Source organism: Cygnus atratus, chromosome 2 (assembly GCF_013377495.2).
Source record: "Cygnus atratus isolate AKBS03 ecotype Queensland, Australia chromosome 2, CAtr_DNAZoo_HiC_assembly, whole genome shotgun sequence".
Lineage (NCBI taxonomy): Eukaryota > Metazoa > Chordata > Aves > Anseriformes > Anatidae > Cygnus > Cygnus atratus.
This window is the reverse complement of record NC_066363.1, coordinates 32,323,136-32,344,772: the sequence shown is the minus strand read 5'-3', so window position 1 is coordinate 32,344,772 and position 21,637 is coordinate 32,323,136. Positions and strand designations below refer to the sequence as shown.

At 38.1% G+C, this 21,637-nt stretch overlaps 1 protein-coding gene across 1 annotated transcript in view; it reads right to left on the bottom strand.

Annotated features, from left to right (window-relative positions):
• Window positions 1-21,637, bottom strand: part of HDAC9 (histone deacetylase 9) — a 477,431-nt gene that overhangs the window by 106,343 nt on the left and 349,451 nt on the right. The window contains exon 18 of the mRNA XM_035562425.2: window positions 8,563-8,670. Within this exon, the coding sequence (XP_035418318.2) occupies window positions 8,563-8,670 (108 nt within the window). The remainder of the gene's footprint in view (window positions 1-8,562; window positions 8,671-21,637) is intronic.

Sequence of the window (21,637 nt, the reverse complement as noted above, 5' to 3'; positions counted from 1 at the left end):
GGGCCGCATCATGCTTGGGCACCTACTATACCTCTGTGTGAACCTTTCCAAGACAAGCATTCAAAACAACACAATAACACAGTTGGTTGCTCTAGGGTTTGGGACTGACCATCTACAGCAGAGTTCCTCTGGTGTTTCTGTGACAAAAGGAGATAAAACTAAAGCTAGGAACTTTTTCCCTAGAGCAACACGTGGTGACTATGGCAAGGTGTCAATCACTCTTCCCCTCTTCCCCTGTCTGGACAATGGGAGCTTGCTCTGCCCAGATCCCAAGTGGACCAAAAGCAACCCAGCCAATCAGGCATTCCAGGCATGCTGAGAGCTGGGCTGAAACTACTCTAGACCAGATGATCTCCACAGGTCCTTTCGAACTTCAACCACTCTGTGATTCTGTGATTCTACTTAGAAGTTCATAACTACATACCTTTGAAAAGAAACTGTCCGGAAAATAGGTGGGTGTAATCCCTAGTGATGAGCAAAGTTCCTGGCAGGACACTGTCCCTTGCGCTAGCTGATTGCAGCTACACATGTTGCCAAGGACAGCTTTCTCAGGAACCTCTGTTTATTTCATATGGAGACCAGGTACCAAAGTCAGAACCACACTAGAAGCTCTACATCATCCAAAATCAGATGTTTAAGTCTCTTACTTTCTACATGTCTAAATCCCTTAACAAATACAGCCCATAGGTCTTAAAATCAGCTGTGCTCCTACGTGGCATTCATAGACACTCATTTTTAATGGAAGGTTTTATTTTTGCTTCACCATGCACAAGCATTAGAATCAGGAGTGAATGAAACTAATACTTCATTTCTTTGTTGAATCTGCTTTAGTTATTATACAGAAATGTATCCATTCCTCCTGTCAGAATTGATATTCTTCTTTATGTTTATATATATATATATATATATATGAAATGGTGTCATTATAAAGTTAAATAGAATAGTATTTCTTTAAATTTAAAAGGTACTCCATAGAGTATACCTGACAGGATGCAAACCCTGAAGTGGCCTTAGTGCCATCTTTAACCTTCTTACTACCTCTGACTCAGTTAACTCCTACAATAACAAACATCAGGGCTGCTTTCAACCCCAGCTGCCTAAAAAAATCCCTTGAAATGGTACCCTGAAGAAGATAACCATATTCTTACCAGGTCACTTCTGCTGTAACATGATCCCAACCTATGCCATCCAGCAGGGAGGGTAAGAATAAGAATGGTGTAAGAGCAAGGCAATCCTCAGGTACCGGTTTGGGACAATTTTACAAGCTATTCATACTGCCAGAGCAGGAGCCAGTATCTGGCCCTGGGGGTCTACGAATGCAGTGAACAAGAACCCATGATTTAGCAGAGCAGTGTTAGCAGCATGTAGATTTGCCAAGAAAACAGTAATGGACATGAGGGAATACCATTTTGTCTTGCAGAGGAAGCTAGTAGAGGCCAAGAACACAAAAATGGACGTTAAATGTTTAACTCCGTGATGGAAACAAAAAGTTCCCTGTCTGCTTTCCTGCAGGTCTAAAAGGATTGCACTGGAGAATATATATATGAAAAGTTGGTGCTTGTAGTCTAACATATATACAACTGTGACAGCCTCTTTAGCCACAACTAGTGTGAACTATATTGGGAAAAAAACGCAGGCAAACAGTTTTAACAACAGAGTGGTCATGGAGATAGGTTGTATACCACACATATAATTAAAGTTGTACTACTATATGAAATAATAATAGTCATTCAGATATAAATATAACCATAATTGCTGGGATAAAGTATCTAAGAGATGGTTCCATATAAAATTTTGTAATTTGGTAACTTTGTAAAAGCAAAGAATATAAAGTACTATCTAAAAAACTGTATTGGTAACTTTGATGGTTGTTATCAATCATATCTCTAACACTAGTAAAATAAACATTCATTTATGACTGTTCTTCCACGCTACACATTGTTAAAAATGAGTAGCAGAAAAAAAAAAAAAAAAGCTTCCCTTTTGTAGCTGCTACACATTGCTTAGATTTTTTTGTAAGGCAGAGGGAGAGTGTTATAGGGCAGAAGGTGAGACAAGGAGGTAGAAATTTGACCCGACGATCTCTTGAGGTCCCTTCCAACCCCTACAGTTCTGTGAGTCTGTGATTCTGTGAAATGAAGGTACGGCAGAATGTGCATGAGAGCTGTCTAGGAGCCACCTGAGCACAGGGCAACTCCCAGGAAAGGAGATTTTCCTACATAAACAGAAGAGTTATGTGGTGTTTGCTATTGTTCCAGCATGAATGGAAATTTGCTGGCCTGAAGTATTACTGGAGAAAGGACACTGTAGGGCCAGGAGGACACTTCTCAGCCCTTTTCATTTGTTATGTCTTTAGAAAGACAGTTCGTTGTAATTTTTGATCTAATAAAAGTGGTAGAGCTGGAAAAAAGGAACGAGTGAATTTTACATGGAATACTTTTAAGACTAGAAAATTTAAAGTTGGGGGGTATTAATTAAGCTAATCCTGTTTATTCACTACACTAGTACAATTTACCTTATGATTCTTCCATAGCCTTGTGCGACAAAGACCTTGAAATCAGTAATAACCAATCACATTTGGAATGAGAATTTCAGGTTCAAGTTATTCAGGAATCACAAAGACAGCAGAGTAACAATGACCAAATGCAGGAGATTTATTTTGGTATTGATTCAACCTGACATATCAGAAAGAACCATTCCAGGAATGTATCAGATTCTGGTTCGGAGGAAACTCATTTCAACTGCTTTTATTCTGTTAAATGACCCCTGACTACCAACAGGGCAACTCTACACATGTGTGTGCTTGTACTTGCCCACATACACACACATGATAAGGAGGAGAAAAAACTTGTGCTTCTCTTGATTCAGCTGAAGTAGATGCAAGATCTCTCTTAATTTATGTCTTTTTTCTTGAGTGCTTTTTTGCAAAATTGCTTCTTAATTCATTCAAACTTTTTTAAAAATAAGAAATAACCATATGAAATCTACCAGCTCTTGACAGTTTACTATGTAGGTCTTTTCTGTTTCAAATTTGTCAAATTAAAATTATATGGCACTTAATGTGTTTCTATCACAGAAAAGAGTGTTGCCATCACCAATGTTGACATATTTAAAGGATATTCAAAGTAAACTACAGAATAATCCTTATTATGGGTACCGTATTTAAAATAATTAATTCCAGCTTGTAACAGTACTGAACAGGAACATCTGAAACTGGAGAAAAAAATTTCAGAAATGTTCCTTTTGGATTTTCACTAGTACCACAGTCTGCTCTGGGACTGAGTTGCCCATTCTGATGGAAATTCATTTCCCAGTGCATGGGGTGGTTCTTATTAGATGTACACTTTTTACATTACATTTTTCACCGATATCTTTTCTTTTCTGCTGGTCAACTGTAAGATATAAAGGGACAGCCAGAGAAATGTAAATTTTGTTACCAAAAAAGAAGACGCGTTTAATATTCACAGAACAGCCCACAATAAAACAACCATTATAAGAACAAATAATAATTTGAACGACATTAGACAGCAAAGTACAATTATTACAAAATTATCATACTAATATAATCAGCTATTTCACTTCCAATTTCTTAGAACTAGTATTAGAAGCACCTGCTGCACAGGATAGGGGAGAGTTTCTTTGTGCACAGACGCTTATGAGTGAAGTAGCACACTGGGAGGGAGGTGAGGTGAGGTGAGGTGAGGTGAGGTGAGGTGAGGTGAGGTGAGGTGAGGTGAGGTGAGGTGAGCATCAGAGCTGATGTACGGGAAGCAGTAGGGCCAGGGGGCCTGAAAAAAAAAAGGGAGGGCAGGGAAGGATGGCATCTCCCAGTGCCACCAAACCATTAGACTACATGGTCCTCAAATCTGCTTCGTTATTGTAGAGCAGTGACTGGGACACTGTGAAGTACAGCACTGCCTTCAGGTCCTACAGAAGGTTTGTACAGCCTGAGCCTCCATATGCACCATTTCCTTCTACTTTTCTAGCACATCTCTGTTTTCTTGTGACCATGCAAGAGAGAAAGGAGATCCTTTTATTTAAGGGAATAAATGCTCTCTCTGCAGATGGAGATTTTTAGAACCCTCTTTATGAAGTAATTGTCCTTAGTTAGAGACTAGAGACAAATATTTTTAAAGTTCAGAAGCCATACCATGTGCAAGAAATCATATGCAGGGCACTACCTGCATTACTTCCCAAATCCCAAGAAATATATCATAAGACTTCTCTTATGTGTTGAAATTATTTATTAGGTATACCTAATGTCTACATTGGAACTACGGTCACATAGTTCCACATACTCCACTCCACTAAAGGTGGTAGCCAGCATAATAGCAAAAATCATCTACACAAATCTGTTGGGGAAATGGGAAAGAAGCAAAGGTAGATAAAGCAAAAACAGCTAGATGGGAGAGCTTTGACAGTGATTACATAAAACATAAATACTTCACCAGCCATCACCAGGTTTCCTCACTTATAAAAAGCTTGAAAAAGGGCAACATTCATGCAAAGCTCATCTCATCATATGGTAATATTGTCAATATGGCATTCATCACACATGCAAATAAACTCATGAAAAAAGAAAAAGCATAGCATGTGGCTCAGTAAAACATCACTTTTATCATACTACATATTTCTCTGGTGTGATTCTTTATTCTCTATTAAAATTATCTCAAAGGAGTATCAAATTGATCTCGGTGAGTGCTCATTACATTATTAAACAAACCCAAAAAATCCTTCATTTTAATGGGTGATTTTACCTACCTGATATAATCAAATTAAAAACATCCAGAATTAAGTCTCCCCAGAGAAGGGTATTGTCTTAATTTAAAATAAATAAATAAATAAAAATAAACAAAACCAACCAGCCTCCTCCCCTAACCAATTTACTTTTACAGCAGCAGCAGAATTTCAGTAAACCCTATTGTTTTACGTCCTTAGCACTGTCATATTGATGCTTTTGCCATTAGTCAGGGAGATCAAAGAAACCTAATGTCTCACAAGGGGTTTGAACTACGGTGAAGAGAACTCTAACTCTGGGTAAGTTTTTGAACACTGTCCAAATCAGATGAACAAAATGTTGCTGTTCTGAGAAGAAACCTATGTGAAATGGGACTGGCAGACTCAGGAAATTCAGAATTAAGTAGAGAACCTTTTGCCTTGTGTACTACTTTGACTCATGTCCGACTGTGCAGTGAATCCCTCAATTGTTCTGTAGACTCACAATTGATTTTGTAGCCTTACCTCTCTTCTTAGTAGCACATACTTATAGCAAAGAGCTACTACTATCACTTAATGCAAGCAATGTCAGCAGAGACTGGAGTAAGCGTGGAAATTGAAAAGTTGTTTCCTTCCTAAAATGGACTTAAATGTCAGATGCCAGTCAATATGGGACAGTCTATGTTACTTTCTGTACTCCAGGCAGTGAGGACATTTGTCTCCAGTACTGTAAATCCTGTGGTGGTTTGTTTGTTTGTTTTTCTAAATTGAACGCATACATACCCATAAAATAAAATATTATATTCATTTTTATTTTAGGAAAACCTTGTTAGACTTTACAAAAATATATGCATTGATTCATCAAGCTGTAAGAAATGTTTGAGCAGCTTACACCCAACTACACTGACAAATTTGATAATTCTCACGCCTAAACAGCACTTAAATAAATTGCTTCAATGTCTCATTCCTGAGGCTTCTTGTCTCGGACATTGTCTATGCTAGAAAGTTTTACTCTAAGGTTACCCTAATGTCTCCAGAACTGTTTCAGAGGAAGGCACCTATGCTGGGCCTCTTTCTCCATTGCACTGGGTAGATAATCCACTGCCTCCTCTGCTGCAGTCTGAAGCACTGCCCTGTGGGAATTCCCTGCTTTGTACTTTAAGTCTGCCACTGTGAACTGCAGGATATGCAGCTCTTCTCAGGCAACTGTGGGATTTCAGAACAAACCTGTGTGACCTGTCTCATAATTTAATATTTTTCTTAAGATGACATCAAACTGACAGCACACCATCTGATAACAATCCATATCTATAAACTGCCAGGGAAAAATTACAGCATGTTTCCCTACTTGCTCTCATCTTGCTGTTTACATGCTGCAGAGCTGTTATAGCTTATGCACAATTCTGGAAGGCCTTTTTTGTCATCCAAAGATTCTGAAACTGTGGCAGACCTTTCCAGATTCCCATCACAGCTTAATCCTCCCACTCAGGGCTCACAGTACAGGCCCCAGATGGTTACTTCACATGCATATTTGCTCAATGAATGCACATGGAAGTGGTCAGCTTCACTTCCTCTCAGATCTTCACAAGTATGCTACAGAATTGGCATTTTCCCTGTACTAGAAACAGCTGATCAGTGCAACATGTATGTTTCTAGAGGAAGAATGGCAGCAAGATGGAAAAGCAGTATGTAAAGTCATCATAAATGTACACTGACACATACAGATCTATAGGGCTAAAATCTCACAGCTACCTAAATTCTCATGTGAACACCATGTAGAATGCCTCAGAATACACTGCAAAAAATCCCCTGGTACAATTTACTACATGAGAGCACTGAGCAAAACCCAGGTTTGTATGCAGTGACAAAGTAAACATACGAGGATTCTGCCAAAAATATCAGGATCAGTTTATTTCCATAACTTCTGCTAGCATGTTTTTCTTCTGTCAGCCAGGCCTTAATAACTTTTCCATGGGTTTCTTTCATTTTAAATTATAAATACCACATGCAGATTGTTAGTTCATACAGTCAGCATAGTGGCACGTAAGCCACTGGACTTCATGCTGGAAGTACAGGAGCAGGTTAAACACGTATTGGGAATGGCATGAGTATTCCTGATTCGCTTTCACAGCAAATGTTTTCCATTCCTACTTTCCCCATGATTTGGGGTAAACCAGTGACTTGGCACGTTTTGAACAATTACCTATGTCTCAGCTGGAGGAGGAATGAGATTGTTCCAGTCCTCTCCACTGCAGACGAAGATTCTATTTAGGATCAACAATAATTTTACAGTAAGCTACAAATTAGTATTAAATTTAAAGTATTTATTTACAGTTCGTTGCAACTCCAGCAGCAACCAAGGTCTCACAGCGGATGATGTTTGATTCTTTCCATCTGTCCATCACACAGATAAATAATCAAGCGCAATCACACCACGGAAAGACACCACAAAAGCACAAAGATAAGCAGTACAGATTCTGCAGTAGATGCTGCTCAGGCCAACTGCGCACAGGGCATATCTCATTATTCTTATCAAAATTTGCTTGCATGTCGTCTTAAAGACTGACATATGTCCTACAGTCACCAAAGGCAAAAAAAATGAGTAAAAAAACCTACTTCCCTTTCATTAGTCTCGTTAGGTGGGAATAATGTTCAGTGAGTTGTGTATTGAATCCTACTGAGCCCTGAAAGCTGAAGTGCCCATTGGAAAAGTTGCGCAAGATCCCATATGGACATGCCCTGTCCCTGATTTGAGATTTCAAAAATTGTAGCAGCTTGGTGTAGCACCTGGCTAATGATTTCAGTATCTCAACATGAAAGTTTAGTAATCGCATTTGACTGGGTCAGAGATATAATACTGTATTTTAACTGAATGCTCCTTTACATACCTATATATCCTATACCTCTCTCTCTATATATATGTACACATAAACATATGTACCCCTCACCTAATATGTAGCTAATATATTTTGACTGAAACAAGACAGATATAGAGGAAGAAAATTCCCAAGTTCCATTACATTTTGGAATTTTGAAAAAAAATCATTGTATAATGCTAATTCTAAAATATTTATTCCTATCTTGATTTTGCAAACAGGACTGAATCCGTTAGTGTTTGGACTGGAAAGAGTATAAACAGTTTCATTAAGGAGACGTGTTAGCTCCAACAATGTTTATTGGGGCAAGACTGCATTCAGGCTGCATATGGTGTACCTTTAAATAGGGCTGTTAAAATACCAAATAAAATGTCAAAGTCCGTCAGGTCTGGAACTTTTATAAATTGTTTAGACTGGGGATAATTTGGGTTTTGTACATCGTTCTTTGCGGATCGTGCAGAAAGGAGATAGGGAAGAGAAGCCGTCCAGGAAGAACAATGAGGGACAGTCAGCGTGGAGCTGCCGACAGGAAGGCGTATTCTGGATCATTACTCCCCTGATCAACAGCGTCCCTCTTCCCTGACAAACTGTTTGCCCACCGATTGCCTCCCCTCCCTCTGGGTGGTATCATGAGGTCATGCACGTGACTAAATCATATTAAAAAGAAAAAAAAAAAAACTTCAAAAGGCAGTTCCACAGCAACTTGCCAGCTACATGCACACAACAAGTAACTTCACCTCAGGCTGTAGCACTCTGAAGAAAACAACACTACTTCAGAGTATCGATGGCAAACCTGTCTCCTGCGAGGCTCACCGGCAACCCTAAAGGAGCCACTGGGGCTGCCACACCTTGGTGGCCATCCTCTTTCTTCCCCTCCCACCGCCCAGCAGCGTGGAGCGGGCGAACAAGGCCTGCCTTCAGCCCCCCCGGACCTCCCTGCCTCCCACCCACCGCGTGGCCCGGACCTCACCTTCAGCTCCCGGGAGGCCACGCGGGCCGCCAGCTCGATGACACAGCCCACCGCCATGCGTGCTGCCCCGGCCGAGTGCAACTCATTCCAAACGGTGTCACTGTCCACCTGAGCAAACAGCCGGCCCCAAGAGAAGGGCAGGGGAGAGAGGGAGAGGGAGAGGGAGAGGGAGAGCATGAGAGAAAACAAACCCGTGAGGGAGGGCTGGCAGCGTGACAGCCCATGTACAATAACATCAGTCTTCCGTTCGGGCCAGCTGAAAGGCCTTGTGGACATGGCTTTGCTTATGCTTTTTCCCTGTACGGGCTTCTCCAATGGAAACACATTCCTGTCATGCCTCGCTGCCATTCCCTGTTTAGATTACTCATTACAAACAGCATTACACCGGCCAGGCTGGGCCTGCTCACCGGCCAGTGGACGCCCTGCACCGGGTCCTCACATTGGTGGGGATGGGGGCTTGCCAGTGAGAGACATGAGATCCCACAGGAGCAGCTACTGCTGTCCCAAAAAAGCATGCCGACAGAAACTGACCAGCAGCCCAGATCATGATGTGTTTTAAAATTAGCAGTAAAAGCTTCTCTTTCTTACCCAGGCAGGTATCATTTTTAAATGATTGAAATCACAGTGATTCACTGTTTAGCTTAATTTCACTGGTTACCATTGCCATAGACAAAAATATAAAATGAAATAAATTGAAGTACTGCCTTTGTTGTATTTCCAGTTTTGATGGACTGCTAAGTTTTGACTGAAAGGCTTTAGATCACTCTTTATAACAGAGGAAAGTGGTTGCTTAAAGCAGAGAAAATTCTCATTTTTGCATGCTATACAAGTGAGTGTCACACATTAAACATTACATGAATATTTAAAAGTAAAGATAAAATAAAGATATTTTAATTGCAAAATATAAATAAAAGATTATAAAGACAGCCAAGCAGCACTGTTCTACAGCGTCAATCAGTAACCCAACATTTTACTTTTTAAATATATTTTTAGTAACTATTCATTTGCAGAAACAAACAACATAGTGTAGATGAAATGTTGCATATCCCTTATATGCTATTATGCCAAGCAGACACAATGGTGTGAAACAGTCTGAAAAAATCATCTAAAGAGACAGCCAGACTTCCTTGATGCTCCATGGGAAGTGCATTTAGTAGTATCATACTGCACAAATTTATCATGAAAAGAGAAACGTTTAGGGATAGACAAAATACTGTGGCAGATGCTATTTGGATAAATTCCAAGTACACTGAGACATGTTTTAAGTTTGAACCAGAAGCTTCTGTTCCTAATTTCTTTAAAAAGAAAAAAAAAAAAGAAGAAAAAAAAAAAGAAAATAAAAGAAAAAAAAAGAAAGAAATCAAATAATTGAAAATGGATGCAAATGCTGCTCAACTGTGGAGGTTCTGAGGAATTCTCTGATTAGTCATTTGAAACAGAAAGAAGCTTGATCTTCTCTCTACACCTGTCAAATGTCTTCACCATTACTGTTACAATAATATTATATTTCAAGCTACTAAAATGATCATATTTTTCAGTTTGCTGGGCCTGAGTTTTCTATCATTTTGATCAGTTTTGTGTTCATGCAGTAGAACTAATGAAAATAATTCCTATTCACAATAGACCTGAATAAAAAGCATGGACTGTGCTTGCAAACTTCAGAATAACAATAATAACAACACATTGTGTTTTCATCTGAGAATCTCAAAAAGTTGTCTAAACACAATTAAGCATCATCAGCTTAATACAGGATGATTTATTATATTTGTTTTGCAGATTGGTAGCCTGAGACACAAATCAGTAGGTAACTCAAGAAATTACAGCAAGAAACCAGAAAGAAACCAAGTAGTAAAAATATCATGACATATTTAACATTAGGCAGAACTTCAGGTTCTCTCTCTGCTGCTTTAAAGCAACTGTGAATCAATTTTATTTTTAAAACAAATAAGGAAATAAATAAGTAGAGGTCATTGGTTAAATCAATTTAATCAAACCATAATAAAGTTTGAAAAATACACTGCAGTACTTTAAATAAAGAAATATCAACAAGAGGGCTGGGAGGGAGTACTTTCTTGCCATTTTTATGGCTAGCAAATTAAGGATAACATGAAGGAGTGGCTGATGAAAATGATTCAGTGGCAGCTGCTCAGTACACCAGGGCACAAGCAGGAGTCTGCATCCTCAAAGGGACTATGATTCATTTCCAGGAAGGCCGATTAAGTTAAAATTGTAACCACAGCTTGAGAGTACCCACCCTTCAAGACAGTTGTCTGCTCTGACACATGAGACGGCAGTTTCTTCAACTGCTGAACACCGAGTATTGGCCAGGATACGGCATTTATCATTTTCCGCTTTCAGCTGAGTGTGAGGAGACTGAACTAAGACAATAAGACCAAATATCTTCCACTGCAAAACTTCCTTCATTACAGAATTGTACCTGGACTGGATGTAAATGGGCTATCAGGAAACAAAATAGCATTTCTCAAAGAATTTTCAGAAATGACCACCTAAAAGTACACAGGAAATTCAGGATATTTTAGCTGATCTCTTGGGGAATATTGTAGCTGATCTCTTGGGCATAGTATGTACAACAAACTGCAAATTCTCAAAGCCAGAGTTAGCCAATTGAAGCTGCATATCTTAGTACATAGTTGTTACAAGAAAACTAACATACTGATATGAATATAATTACCCTGAAAAGGTAAAGTATTATAAACTTGGATGTTAAAATCTGTTTCATAGTCGTGCAAAATTCAGACTGAATTTTTGAGGAATATCTCATGAAGAACAACCTAGAAAAACTTTCATCCTACAGCCAAAATGTTAGCTGTCACAACTAGAAAATACCATGCCACTCCATTTTACCTCTCTATTAATGTGATGTATTGCCTTAAATATTTCAGGTGCTTAAACAGAGATTTTGTTTTAGTGTTATTCAATGTTTACTTTGCAACTTGCTGTTGTAATACAGTGATGTAAGTGGCAAACACGTTAAAATTACAGCTACTATCTGGCCTAGTTGTCATGCTGTATATGAAATACAGCTATGTAAAATCCTACCAGATATGCTTTTTATTCCTGTGAGATGAAATGATTGGATCTTATATGAGTAAAGAGTATAGGATTATGATTTCTGGTTCTCCTTCAGGTATAGATCGAATTTATCTGACAGTCATCTAGGTGCTAAGTATGCATAACCTTGTGACAAATGTAATACCTTCTAAATCACAGTCTATGATAAAGTCAGATGGAATTTAATAAACTTTTTTTACTTTTCATTTTTTTTACTTTTGTTCTGTAAGTGCTTTGGAGTAGCCTAAGAATTTAATAAAAACTCCTTTTTTTTTTTTTTAGAAGATGTTAAAAAATTACAGAAAATACAGATTTCTAGTTTGTTCCTAACAGAGAAATTCTGCTTAGTTACATGCATTATTTTAATTCAAGAATCCTTTTAAAAATTGTCAGGGTAGGAAAGTATTTGGAATATCTAACCAAAATGAAAAAGAATGGTTTTTCAAAGCCTCAAAACGTCAGAGGTAAACTATGAGCATACCACACATTTCGTTATCAAAAAAGCCTATCACGACTGCAGCTCTTCAAAGAAGAAGTATTGTGCATGATAACAGCAAGAGCCAGAAAACACAAGCCCTATCTGAATACTAAACTTTTAAACACACATATGGATTTACTTCACTCTGAGTTTCCTGAATGAGCAGTGTAGGCTGTAGACTTTTTCAAGCACATCTAGTATAGCTCAATCATTGGCATGTGTAGCAAAGCTAATACTCTGTAAAGCTACAGATGATAGAAATTAAGCTACCTGTCCCTGAAGTGGATGTGGAGGCATTAAAGAGGAAAGGAATGACTTAAGTGAAAAGAAATGTAGGTAACTTTTCCTGACTGAATGCTACTAATGTTTCAAGTGCTGTGTGCAGAAATTCCCTGCTTTACACTATAAGAAAGAGAGAGAGACAGAGAGAGAAAGAAAGAGAGAAAGAGAGAAAGAGAGAGAGAAAGAGAGAAAGAGAGAGAGAGAGAGAAAAAGAAAGAAAGAAAGATAGAAAGAAAGAAAAGAATAATATGAATGTTTCCTGCAAGAAGTACCAATGTGGTAACTTGAGTTTCACAATGAAGACTTTAAGCATGCTGAAAACAAGCTAAGAAACAGCAGAGATGTTGTAGCAGATAGAAACCTTGTATTGTACCACTTTCAGGGCTAGAATATTTCATGTTAAGATAGACTGACTATAAAGTTTGAAAGTTACCAACTCCTTATGCCTTCATCAGGTAGTGGTATGTGTGTGTGTGAAGATGGAGAGGAAAGACATGGAAATACTTCTGAGAGGGAGATTGTTTACATAAGGGCCTTTCTGAAATCCCCATATTTGCTAAAACTGGAAAAGCTACGTGTCCTGCTACTAATATCTATCTAGAACCTCAGAGAGGCAAAAAGTGGCATAATAATAATTTATCAGCATTCTTATATTTATAACTGTCTTTTGTTTTACTTGTCCTTTCCCCTGCACTCCTCATCCTCAGTCGTCCTTCCTCCAGAAATGTCACAGGATTTGCCTAATTGTCACTGGATCACAGTTCTGCTGACCAGCTATGTTGCTGGCAGTCTGACAAACCCTGCCATTTTTCACACTCTGTGTGGTTTATTCATTTGTATGAGTTATTTCTCTTCCTTGAATAATTAACTGTGAGCTCTGAAGTTGTCTTAAATACACATTCACTGATAATTAGGTGGCAATATAAAAGAGAGCCAAAGCTACTGCTCTGCGATACATTCTGACAATGCATCCTAGAGTTTGACTTCTCTCTCTATCACACACACACATACACACACACACACTTTGTTACTCGACATAAATGGAGCTTCCACAATGGAATTCTGATTTCATTCCTAAAAGGAATTGAAAATATACTAAATCTCACATCCTGTTCTGAATTCTCTGCACAGTTGTTGCCATCATAAAAATCAAAAACAGTCCTCCAAGAGTTACCACTTGTCCCTGTCAGAGATATTCTCCTTATTCTCTGAGAATAGTTCAAAAACACAATCTGTCATTTACCTGCTCATGGAAATTTTAGCCAGTGATAGCAGTGCTATGTGTACACTAACCTGCACAACAAGCTAAAAAGAAGCAGTTCTTCATAGCAGTTTAAAATTATTGTTTCACCTCTCTTTAAAGAGCAGAGGTAGGGCTCAACTATTCTTAGATGGAAGTTAATTCAGTATGCATTTCTGTTGCAATATTTCAACATGAATCTGGAAAAACTAATACATAAAAAAATGCCGTCCTTAGATATAAATGCTTATAAAACTGTGAAGTAAATGAAATCTAGTTAGCTAACAACACTGTAGCTATTTGCAGTAAACAAACTGATTAAGCCCTCTGTGAGGAATAATATGGGAGAATACAGAGCTCTTTAGTGATACCACAATTGAATAAAACTTGTGTATTGCAGAGCACAAAATTCCTTTGTTTTAGTTTTAAAAGCGTTCAGTCTCACACTCTTCCACTCATGCCAGAGCAAACATGTTTCCATCATTGAGTTTTTTTATTTCCCTCGCATGAAAATAGAAATGAAATGTTTTCCTGAAGTGTTGCAACCTCTAAACCTTGTGTGTGGCATTTTGCTCTTACTTCCAGCAACAAGTCTGCCGTTCTTGGAGAGAGTTGGTGCCAGCGAATGCCAGTACATAAGTCTGGAATACATTGCTCGTGACCATGAGCAGTGCAGTTTCCCAGGTGCCACACTCATAGCTCTCACTTCCCACTCCTACAGATGTACTCGTGGTCATTCATCACCTCTGTGATTTCCACTAAGAAGCAAAAGGTCCTCGGCGTGCTTCTCAGCTGCTGTTTCATCTCACCATGACTAAAGAAGTGAAGGTGTGCACATCATCTCTAAGGAACAACCTCTAATGGCCTGTCAGCCACATCACTCAGTAAGGAACAAAGGAGAAAAGGCTGACATCTCTTCCATAAATCCTCCACACAGGAAGTTTGTGAAAGTGGGTTACTTTAGGAAAAATACGTACTAAGAGCTTCCTTTATTTTTACTGTTACTTTACAGCTGTATCAGAGACTTGTTTTGTCAAAGGCCTTTCCAACTGCTTTAATCTAAAATGCCTGCCATAGAGAGTACCTAGAATATCATTTTTTCATACTTCCAGTGTGATTTACAAACAAATTGCGAAAGGGATGTGATCTTTAGACTCCACTGGGATGAATAGTTCAAAGGATCTTCACAAATCATTGCTTGAACAAAAAAGGTGGAATTCACTTGGTTTGCATTGGTTTCTCTGCTGTGTTTGAGTAATTCCAGTGCAAGCATTTACCAGCTATAATAATCATGGAAATGGACTTTTAAAAAGAATTTTAGCAGCTATTAATTCTGACCTCAAAAGCCTCTTTCAGTGCAACAAGGAATGTTGACAGTACCTGTACCTACTACATGTAGGATATATAACATTTTCAAGTGTTACCTGCCAATAATGATCTAACTTGTACAGCTATTATAAAGCAAAATCAATTTTAAGAAAATACTAACAAAACATTTCTAAGCAGAAAATAAAAATTGAATGTCTACCATAGTTATTGATGGTGGTGGTCCACCTCAGATAAATAAATGCAGCACCCCTATTTCCCTACAAAGGGAGTTCGCATGGAGGTTTGTAAAAAATCAAGTAAATATGTGATGTCTGTATTTAAAAATAAATCTATTTGTATTCAAAATGAGAATGAGAATAGAATCAGGCTAAGTCAAGCCAAAAGCTGAAAACAACAATATCTTCTGAAGTAGTTTTATTCATTGACTCTCCTAAACTTCCTTTTATGACAAGCATTTAGAATCTCTGGGTCTTAGAAAGCATGCATTAAACATCCAAAAGGATCTCAAAACCTTAATGAAACAGCAATGTGTGGATCATTGGTAGGGGGAATGGAGGGAGGATAGCATGGATTAGATGTGGATTAGAACTTGTTTTTAGACAAAACTCATAAATAAAACACTTAGGCCCAGATTCAAGTCTCAGATATGTGGCATATATCACCAGATGCTTGTAAAAATGTTACTGCACTTACAGACCTAGCCCTGAGTACTCTATTAATTTAACTTGACATTTGTTTTAGGTTTTAATGGATTAGTGTGCGAAAATGCTTGTGCAACTGCCTTCTTATGTTTGATCATGCAGTTTCCAAGGGTTCACGAGCAAACAGATAAAACAAAGTGTAGCTGGTTGTAATGCACACAATTACAGGAAAAAAAAACTTTTATATGACTTATTTTTTAAAAAATTGGCAACTTGTTGCTGAAAAAAAAATTAGCAATACATAGCACTTCAGCTTTCTTCTTGGCTGTAGATGATCTTTCTGTCATAGGACACTATGGAGCTCTGCTAGAACCTGGCGTTTATTCAGACAAGGAGCATATCAACATTTCCTCTTCAGAGGTTTTTTTCTGTCCATCTTGGAGGCTAAATTCTGTCAATAAAGATGTGATGTGCTTTTAAAGAGCAAATGTGAATTCTACTTTCTTTACTGAATTCTCATCAAATTTAATTGCATATATGGAGTGAATTTGTATACAATACTATTGTATGTAACACTATTCCACTATTTACATTTAACATAAATATATATGTTTAATATACATATATGTTTAATATCCTAGGAAATAAGTGGGCTTCTTTGCATATTGCTGGCCTTAGGTAACACAGTAATTTTTAAAAATCATGCAAAATGAAGTAAGGTTTTTAAAGGATTGATTTTATGATAGCTCATTAGCTTCAAAATAATTTTCTTTCTTCTATGCTATGTATCTTTGTTTACAATTTGAATCTGGTCTACTACCAAGCAAAAATGCTCCTCTGTTAAAAATTGGAAAAAAATAAATTAAAAAAAAATTAAAACCACAAATTTTCTAAGGGACCAAATTCTGTGCTTGACAGGATTACCTTTAGCACTCAAGTTAGCAGATTACCACTCTTGAGCTCTCTATCTTCACCTGCTACAAGTTAAAGCAGACTGAGACATTTCTAAAACAGACCTGCCTGCAGTGATGTCAGGGAACAATGTCTCTTAGTTGAACAGTTTTGCCTCTCATTAAGCATCAAGCCCTGTGGTATATGACACAGGACCACCTCTGTGCCATGAGTGGACAAGAATAGGACAAAGTATCTGCCTTGTAGTCTGAAGAAATTGTTTCCTTTTGTTGTGGGCACCATATTGATATGCTAAATAGAGCATCCACACTCTACCAGAGGTGAGATACCATTGTATGTTCCGGATCTGCAGATGAAGTCTCTGCACCTTGCTAATGGAGGAATATCTACTTATTTCTTCTTCTGATCATCCAGATTCACATTATCAAACTTAACTTTTTTTTTTTTTTTTTCCTAAAATTAATGTGTCTAAAATTAGGAACTTAGTTGCTTAAAGTCCCTATCAATGGGGGGAATCAAGTACCTCCAGACAGTTCTTCAGATCTTAGATGGACTGAGTCCTGCTCTAATGGTGCACATGGCTCTTTAATGGCTACATAGGTAAGCACGGATAGCCAGGCTCTTGCTTTGGGTGTTTCAGTAGTACGTCTAAGAATGCCTATGAAAGACAGCCTCAGTAAAGTGAGAAATGGTTCATTCCTCCAAAACATAGTCCAGTCAGTTCCAAGCTGACCTGAACTGTCACAAATGACAGGGGTAAGACACCTAAAAGAGTGCTTGCCAGAGCAACTGGGAGTACATTATACCCTCATTCCCCCATCCTGTAGATAGCCTAAATAGGTTTGTCTGGAACTGCATTGAGTGTCCCAACACGCAGACCCCTGCGTGCTCCAGGCTGACAAACCTCCAGTCCCATGCCTACTGGCCTTGCATCACACCGTGGGGTGGCATCAGGATGACTGTTTTCACCACATATTTTGATTACCTCTGCAGAAAACATCACAGAGTCAGAGCTGTGTAACCTTGAGTCCTGAATAGTCATGCAAAATACCTTAATTAAAGTACAATGCTATAGTGAATTTGTGTTGATTAAACCTTGGAATTTTTTAGGGATGGTGTAGCCAGGGAGGCTTAGGAGATAAGTCTTTTATTCACAAAAATCTCCTGCAATCTTCTCCAAAATGTTACAACTGAAAAATTTCAGGAGGTTAATAAGGCCACTCAGACAAGCAGATTGAATTGATAGGTGAACATATCCACACATGCTATATTGATGATTTTCAGAGTGGGAAATTTCACACTGGGTAGCTGAGCTTCTAGGAATAACAGGTTACTTTCACCAAACAAGGAAACAGACTTATTTTTGGTTGATGTTGTGACAGGATTATGCCTGTTTTGGTACAGCCTGGGACAGAGTGGAAGGACACAATTTAATTGTAACACCTATGTGGAGGTGATGTTTAGTTTGAGTGCACAAACCATACTGAGTCTGATTTCATTACAGCCAGATTTAGATGTGGATATCAGGAGAGACCTGCAAAACATCTGGGATCCTAAAATCTGCAACAAAGACACAGTGTTATCACCAATACCTTCTTAATTTTTACACCATGGTACCAGGTTGATACCATTAATTCTTATAAGAGGAGCACTAATTTGTAAAAAGTAAAGGCTGAAAATTCTTCCTGCACACAGACTGGGGAGATCAGGAGAAGAATGAGAAGCAGCAGAAAACAATTTGTTTCCTGATTGACTTACTAAAGTTGTGCACTAGTGAGATGTTGCCTTTCTTCTTGCATTCTTCCTGTGTGGTCAGGATAAAAAGTAGTACTGTCCAGCTACCACAGCATGGAACGCTAGGGAGAAACTCCACATTCAGAAAATTTAGAGAGATGCTACAAATATTTTGTAGGATTTGGAAAAACATAGAGAGATTTTATAGCTTCATATTTCTTTTTTGATTGTTTCAGGCCAAATTCTTTTCTGGTATAAAAGATCTAAGTTATATTCCAGTTAATGAAACAAGACCAGGTTATCCCAGAAGAAAAACTCATTCCTGTTCTGCCACAACAGCAAAATTAGAGAAAATGCAATGGACTTTCCCAGTATGTAGAAGCCATTCTTAACTACTCAGATGGCTCAGCATTTAATGCATGAACCAGTCTGTTCAGCTTTCTAAAGATTTATTCTGCAAAAGTCTAATTTCTTGAAGGGTGGTGTTCTCCCACAGCTCCTCCTCTTGCAGTTTAAAGTTCTGACTTTACACATTACAGGTTTGGAGTAGTGTCTTTGAGGGGGGAAGAGCAGGGGGGATTGGATAACTGCCCAATTTTATATGATAAAAGTGAAATTCTCTTCTGTCGGCAGGGCAATCCCCAGGGAACAACGTATGAAACCCAAACTTAAATAAAATCATATCCTGTTTGCAAACATCATATTCCCTTTGCTTCTCAGTAATCTGGACCCATAAACCCCAGCACAGCTTGAGAGCCCATTCCTCATCTAAACAAATGCCATAAGCCCCTTTATACTTTTACAACCATGTCAGAAAATAATATTGACTGCCAATAGTGATGTGATTGGAGTTGCCTCCTCTGAGCCATAAAAGAAGCAGTCTGTTATCAATTTCTCTAAATGCATCAAGGGAATTATGGGTCGGTTCAGTTCCAAGTTATAAATGACAATTCAAAAGCCACAGAAGTGTTTGAAGCTGGGAGCCGATGATGACATTATCATAAAAGCCTGCTCTTCTTTGCTTTTGTGGTTGGTTTTTTTTTTGCCCATCAACTAGGCAAAAAAATATGGCTGAGAAATGACTTCAAGATTTCTTCACACAGCAGCAGGTCAAACAGGCAGAAAAATAATCACTATTTTTAGTGACAGACTGAGGCAAGGAGATGAAACTTGCTCACATTAAAAGTAGATTTCTGCTTTTTTTTTTATCATTTTCACAGCAGAACAGAAGGGGAGGAATTGCAATAGATGGATGCAGTGATTAAATGATCAGTTATATCTCCAGTGGCTATTCACAGAAGAAAAATTGTGGAATTGTCTGATAATTTGCAGGACCAAAAAATAATTTGTGATTATTCTCCCCATTTGGCCATTTCACCTGCAATCTACTCACCTCCTGGAAAACTTTTCACATTCCAAACCTCTGACCAGCTGCAAGAAACCATCTCTTAGTATTAAAACCACTGGACATAGAGCTGCTAGTCTCTCTCCAGCACAAGGAATTACATCCCTCCAGTATTTGAACTTTTTAACCTTAGTTGGTCCAGGTACAGTATTCAACTTGAAAAAAGAATAAAAACTACTATTGAAAGAGGGAGGTCCCATACTTCAGTAGATGCAATGTTACTGAATCTGGGTAGTCCACTGATTAAAAAAAAAATACATATATATATATATATAATTTATGCAAGAAAACCTGTTATGGACAAATTTAGGTTAGATATAGCCTTTTTTTTTCCTCCCTCTGTGAAACCTGGTCAGTTTGGTTGTCAGTATGAGTCACCTGAGGGCTGTTAGATAGGGAGATATTTATTAGTTGTGTAGTTTCTTATTCTTTATTTTTCTTCTGAAAGCCTGGCATATACCTATCCAAATTCAACAACAACCCTGACTTAAGCAGTCACTATCACTGCTTGAAAGCAAATTAAAATGTTTACAAAATCGGTAAACAGTAGCTTTACATGTATTTTGCATTGAAGCAGAAGATTCAGAGCTGTGATGAAAAAGGATCAGAGAATATTGTAACTTTGATAGGGACACTTCCTCTAGTTTACTTTGCAAAATACTTGAAAGAGCTTTATTTTACTACAGTCACTGTAAGTGATATTGAAAGAAGAGGATCCCTCATCTTGACTGCAGTTTATTGGTGCTGTTGGAACAGAGATAACAACAAAATCAATAATATAAGCAGAATTCAGGGTTACAGAGGTCGGTTGGATCTTTAAGTCCTCTGGGAACAATGCAAGCTATCCCAAACTCATGCCGATAATCTTAACAACCCATCAGCTCATCATGTCTGCAATGCCTATGAAGTCTGCATTTCAGTCCTTACTCCAAGAGTAGTTTACATTTTGTCCAGTGATTCTTTCATGTGAAATATATAAGCTTTGTGGAACAGAGGCTTGGAGCTAGGACTTCACATTATTTACAAATGTGTGATAGGTAGATTGTACATTTAGATATACCACCCTTACTCCTTGCTCTGTCTTACTGGCCCAGTGCTCTTTCCAACTGTGGTACAGCTTCAGTGTGTGGCATGAGGGTCCCAAACCAGAACCAGACTATGATCTCCATATTGGTAACAGCATCACTTAAGAAATGGGAACTCTGATATTAAATCCAGCCTGGCAGTGAAGAAGAATAAGCCTAGGTGTGACCATTGCCTGTGTGAGTAGTTTAACTGCTAATGTATTTAATAATAGAAGGGCTGCATAATAACAGCCAGCGAGGTCCGCATATGGTTAGAAGACAATAGAATCAAAGAGCTCGGAAAACTATCATTAAAGAGAGAGCCATAAAGTCTTTAAAGTCTTCTGCAAGAACTGATGTCTTTTTTTTTTTTTTAATATCCTTTCTCCCTGGATTCTTTAGTGAACAAGTAGCCAATTAAGCAAGCAAGAAAATAAATAAAAGATAAGAAAAAATAAATTTAAATTCTTCTTCTCACAGTCTTTTCATGAACTATGTCCTGATCTTACTGCTTTACATTGATTACTGCTTCATACTGAGTAATGCTATTCAATTAATTTAAAAACTACTAAGTAGCAATGCTTCTTTCTTTCTACCATCTTTTTTGAAAGTCAATGTAGGAATTGCTTTCCAGACAGTTTGAAATAGCTCCTTTTCCCAGAGCTCATCCTAACCAATAGACAGCCAAATATCACTGAAAGAGAGTTCCTAATCTGATTATTTACCTTGAAAAAGGTCACGACCCATTCCCTTAGAAGAGCCCCACAGCAAGCCTGACAATAATATGTAGAAAGGGAAACCAACTCGAAAAAAATAAATAAAGTATCGATTTCTACAACATGTTCTTTAATCCAATTTCCATGATTCTAAATCAGAAATAAAGCAAATAGACCCAAGAAAGTACAGATAAATTTAAGC